A 4,687-nucleotide genomic window follows, 5' to 3' on the forward strand; every position below is an offset into this window, starting at 1 on the left:
TGTATATGGTTGTACTTCTTCACCGTAAAATTACACTATATTGCTAGATAATTTTTTTTATTTTATATATATTTACTATATGTTGATTCCCTTTGACTTTTCGATATATCTAATTATTTATATTTTGAAACTCCTTAATGAAAATTCAGGCCCTGCCACCGCCACCGCTGATGTATAATGTATATATTATTTTTTCAAAAGAACCAAAAATAGGGAAGTTAAAACTCGTTTATGTTGATGAAACTCTAGTACTCCTAGCTTTTAAATTTTTGTTGACTTTCGTGGTGGACCAGTTAATTGAATGGCTTTGATTATTAGCCACTTACTTAATTTATTGATCCCACATAAAAATTAAAGGAGTCGTAAACCCAAACATGTTATTCCTGCAACTATATATATCAGCTGATATACAGAAAAGTTTCCATAGTTTTTAGACTTCCGGCCGCTTGTCTCTACACCATGAATAACTTCTTCAAAAGCTCTAAATTGGCTCACAAGTTCTTTAATGGCTTCAACCGAGTCCAACTCAAGAAAACTCAGAGTGTTCGCCACCTGTCCCAACTTACTGGAAATATTGAAACCGAATTACGTAAAATTTCAGAAAATTATGTTCCATTGACACCCATAAGTTTTTTGGAGAGAGCAGTAGATGTTTTTAGAGATAGAACTTCAGTTGTGTTTGGTTCTTCTGTGAAGTACACTTGGGAAAATACACATTCTAGGTGTCTAAAACTTGCTTCAGCTTTGGTTCAGTTAGGAATTTCTCGTGGAGATGTGGTAAAATATTATTTCCTGTCCTTTAACGTGAGAAATGTTTTTAATGCTTCAAATTCTTATATTATGCACAATTTTTGCAGGTAGCAACTCTGGCTCCCAACGTACCAGCGATGCAGGAATTGCATTTTGCAGTACTAATGGCTGGAGCAGTTATTTGTACATTAAATACACGCCTTGATTCAGCAATGATAGCTGACTTACTAAATCATTCAGAAGCCAAAATCATATTCGTTGATCAACATTTGGTCCAAATTTCTCAACAAGCAATCAGTCTTCTTTCAAAAGACAAAACAATTAAACCACCAATGCTTGTTCTTATTCCTGAATCCGAGAATCCCTCGCCTCCTATACCTGAGACATTGTCGTCTAATAACATTCATGAATACGAAAATCTTTTGGCAAGTGGGAGTAGCAATTTTACAATAAAATGGCCAAAAACTGAATTTGATCCAATCAGTATAAATTATACTTCCGGCACAACTTCAGGATCCAAGGGAGTTGTGTACAATCACAGAGGCGCGTATCTCAACACTATTGCTATGTTTCTAGTTTGTGGAATGGGTCCGATGCCTACATACCTTTGGACAGTTCCCATGTTTCACTGCAATGGATGGTGTTTGACTTGGGGAATGGCTGCAATTGGTGGCACAAATGTTTGCCTTAGGCATATCTCTGCTAAAAATATATTTGAAAGTATTTCTCTCTACAAAGTCACACATATGGGCGCAGTACCAACCGTGACAGGTGTAAAAGTACTCTATTGTTGACCATTTAATCTAAAAGTTTGATTAAAAGAGCGCATGCCGCTAATTATTTAATTATATTATGTCTGTCTCAGGAAGCCGCTTCCACATAAGGTGAAAATATTAACAGGTGGATCACCACCGCCTCCGCAGATCTTTTCCAAAATGGAGGAGCTCGGGTTCGGAGTAACTCATGCATATGGAATAACAGAAACTCATGGTGTAGCAACATCTTGCTTGTGGAAGCCTGAGTGGGATTCTTTGCCTCTTGAGAAACAACTCGCGCTTAAAGCAAGACAAGGGGTGCGACATCTTTGTATTGAAGATGTTGACGTTAGACACTGTGAGACAATGGAAAAAGTGCCACTTGATGGAAAGACTATTGGCGAAGTTATGTTAAGAGGAAACACCGTAATGAGTGAATATTTGAAAGATGTTAAAGCAACCGAAGAAGCTTTTAGAGGCAGATGGTTTCACAGTGGTGATCTTGCTGTAAAACATCAAGATGGTTACATAGAAATTAAGGACAGGTTAAAAGACAAAATAATTTCAGGAGGTGAAAACATAAGCTCGTTCGAGGTCGAAAGAGTTTTGTATTGACATCCAGCAGTAGTTGAAGCAGCAGTAGTAGCAAGACCAGATAATCACTGGGGACAAACACCTTGTGCTTTCGTTAAACTGAAGGAAGGATTCGATGAAATAATTACTTCGCAGGAAATAATCAAATTCTGTAGGAATCATTTGCCTCATTACATGGCGCCTGCGACAGTGATTTTTGAAAATTTACCAAAAACTTCAATTGGAAAGGTACAGAAATTCATCTTGAGGGAGAAAGCAAAAGCTTTGGGCAGTCTTCACTAAACCAAAACAAGAAAAGTCTTAAGTTATATTAATTGCTTCGAAGTAAATAGATGTTGTACTTTGAAATCCTACAACTGGTAGCACTTGCTGTTGCATCACATATTATGCTTCAAAAGCATTGAAAATTATTCACTTTGCGAGAAATATTGGTAACTCCTATCTACGGCATTTGTTTCGTTATTTCATTCGGTAAAAAAGTTTTTCTAATAATGTTTCCCCTTTTTTCTCTTTCTTGAATAATAACAATTTCCTTAGGTCATTATGGATGCATACGGTCAAATCCGGGTTTGCCTTTCGTATAATTAGTCGAGATTCGAACGTGATGGACCGTGGGTCATCATTGTAACGACGAGATAAGAAGTAAAGCCCGGTTATCGAGCTCAAGATACCGAGCTCGATTCGATATCGAGCTATGGCATGACGTAGTACTATCGAATTCAAGAGTCAAAGGCCGACTAATACCGAGCTCGAGTCAATATTGAGCTCGGGTCAATATCGAACTCAAGATCCAGAGATCGACCAATACCGAGACCGACCAAGGTCGAGCTAAGGGACAAAGAGCCGTTGTAGCCGCACCAGGAAGAGAATCTCGGCGGGAATTAAGAATCTCCACTATATATTTTTTATTATATCCAAAGCATGATTTTTTCACTATATATAGGGTGGGTATCATTTTTGTAAGGAGAGGCATTCGACATCCAGAGAAGAAAACATTGATACACTCACGTTCTAAAGATTATTACATTGATATACAGTTGAGATTATCCTTTTTTGAGCTTGGACATTGATTCATCTTGCTTGTTTATAAATTATTCTCTACTCAATTTGGTTTGTACTTCATTCTTTTATACAGTCAATATCTGATACATATTTCAACCTACTTTTCCGATTTGTACCAAGTTATATCACGTATCTTTAGAACTACGTATAAATTCAACTCTATCCATTTTTCGGGTAAACAGTTTGGCGCCCACCGTGGGGCTAAGAATAATAGTGGTTATTTGGTACGAATCTCTGTGAAATACTATTTTACACTTGCACTTGGAAGTGTCTTTGATTTCAGGCTGAAAATGACGAATTCTCAATTAATAGCCCTACTTATCGATAACGAAGTTGGCCTTCAAGATGAAAACAATAACTTAGTACCTAGGGGTGAAAGGCCACTTGTCGATCCCGTTGGTGTTATACCCTGTGCGTCCCAAGGTGACGTAATGAATATGAGACTTGTTAATCATTATTTAAATGATTTTAAAGTCATAATATGGCTATATATGATGGTTGGATAGAAAATATGAAGTTTGGGAAAATCGGATTAAAGTTGCGAAAAAAACTAACTAAGGATTTGCCTTGTAACAGAGCTTTTTGAGAAATAAATTTTGTATGCTATATGAGGTCTTTTAGGACATATTATATACCAAATTGAAGGACTTGGAATATAGTTTCTAATGCTCTTAACCGTTCATTCATACGACACCCGGATAAAAAGTTATAAGCATTGGAAGAAGGACAAATGCTAGGGTGCCAAGTAGCACCTTTTGACTTTTCAAACAAAATTGATATTTATATCCTTATCTCGTTTCTTTCTTCCATCTTCCAGAACACACAACCAAATAAGACCCCTAACTTTACTCATAATCTTTCTGCAAGATCTTTAAACAAGATTATCATCCCGGTCACGGAATCAAGAAACGATAACATTAAAACGATCCCCACTACGTAAGTTTCGCTATATCGCCTCTCTTTTTCTTTATAATTTGAGTTTTGGAAGGTACTTCATAGTTAAGAAAACGTGTACTTTATGTATTTTAAGTGTTTAAATATCAAGGAAGGTTGATAAATTTATTTTCTAATAGTTAGAACTTACGGGACGGTGATCGGAAGCCGTGAGTTCGAGTTATTCAATTGTAGCGGACTGTTTTGTGGATTGTTTTGTGTTGCTATTGGGATGCGTGTTTTACTACTATTTTGTGGAGTTTTGGAGGAGTAAGGTTATGGATAAACACCACATAAATGCAAGGAGGTGGGTTGGTCGTTCATCATAACATTTTCGGGTCGTTTGACACTACTACGGTGGTCGTTTTATGTATGAAGAGATTGGGGTGTGTTGGGTTATTTTATAGTATTTTGTGGTGTATATAAGGTTGGAAAATAATGTATACATGTTGATATTGTTGTGTTTGGTGTTATCTTGAATTTGAAGGAAGTAAGGATTATATGGGAGATGCTGCCTATTTTAATACAAAATAAGTTTGTCGCTCGCTGTGCGATAGTTCTACCTTTCGTAACTTAATGATAGTATTATTATT

The 4,687-nt window shown here is 36.6% G+C and overlaps 1 protein-coding gene across 1 annotated transcript; it reads left to right on the top strand.

Moving 5' to 3' along the window:
- Positions 1-446: 446 nt before the first annotated feature.
- On the top strand, positions 447-2,540 carry LOC107789739 (butanoate--CoA ligase AAE1-like). The gene is made up of 3 exons (XM_016611608.2): positions 447-777; positions 858-1,521; positions 1,616-2,540. The coding sequence occupies exons 1-3, from the start codon at positions 460-462 to the stop codon at positions 1,636-1,638; spliced, it is 1,005 nt and encodes a 334-aa protein (XP_016467094.1). The 5' UTR covers positions 447-459; the 3' UTR covers positions 1,639-2,540.
- The last annotated feature ends 2,147 nt before the right edge of the window (positions 2,541-4,687 follow it).

This window comes from Nicotiana tabacum, chromosome 2 (assembly GCF_000715075.1).
Source record: "Nicotiana tabacum cultivar K326 chromosome 2, ASM71507v2, whole genome shotgun sequence".
Taxonomy (NCBI): domain Eukaryota; kingdom Viridiplantae; phylum Streptophyta; class Magnoliopsida; order Solanales; family Solanaceae; genus Nicotiana; species Nicotiana tabacum.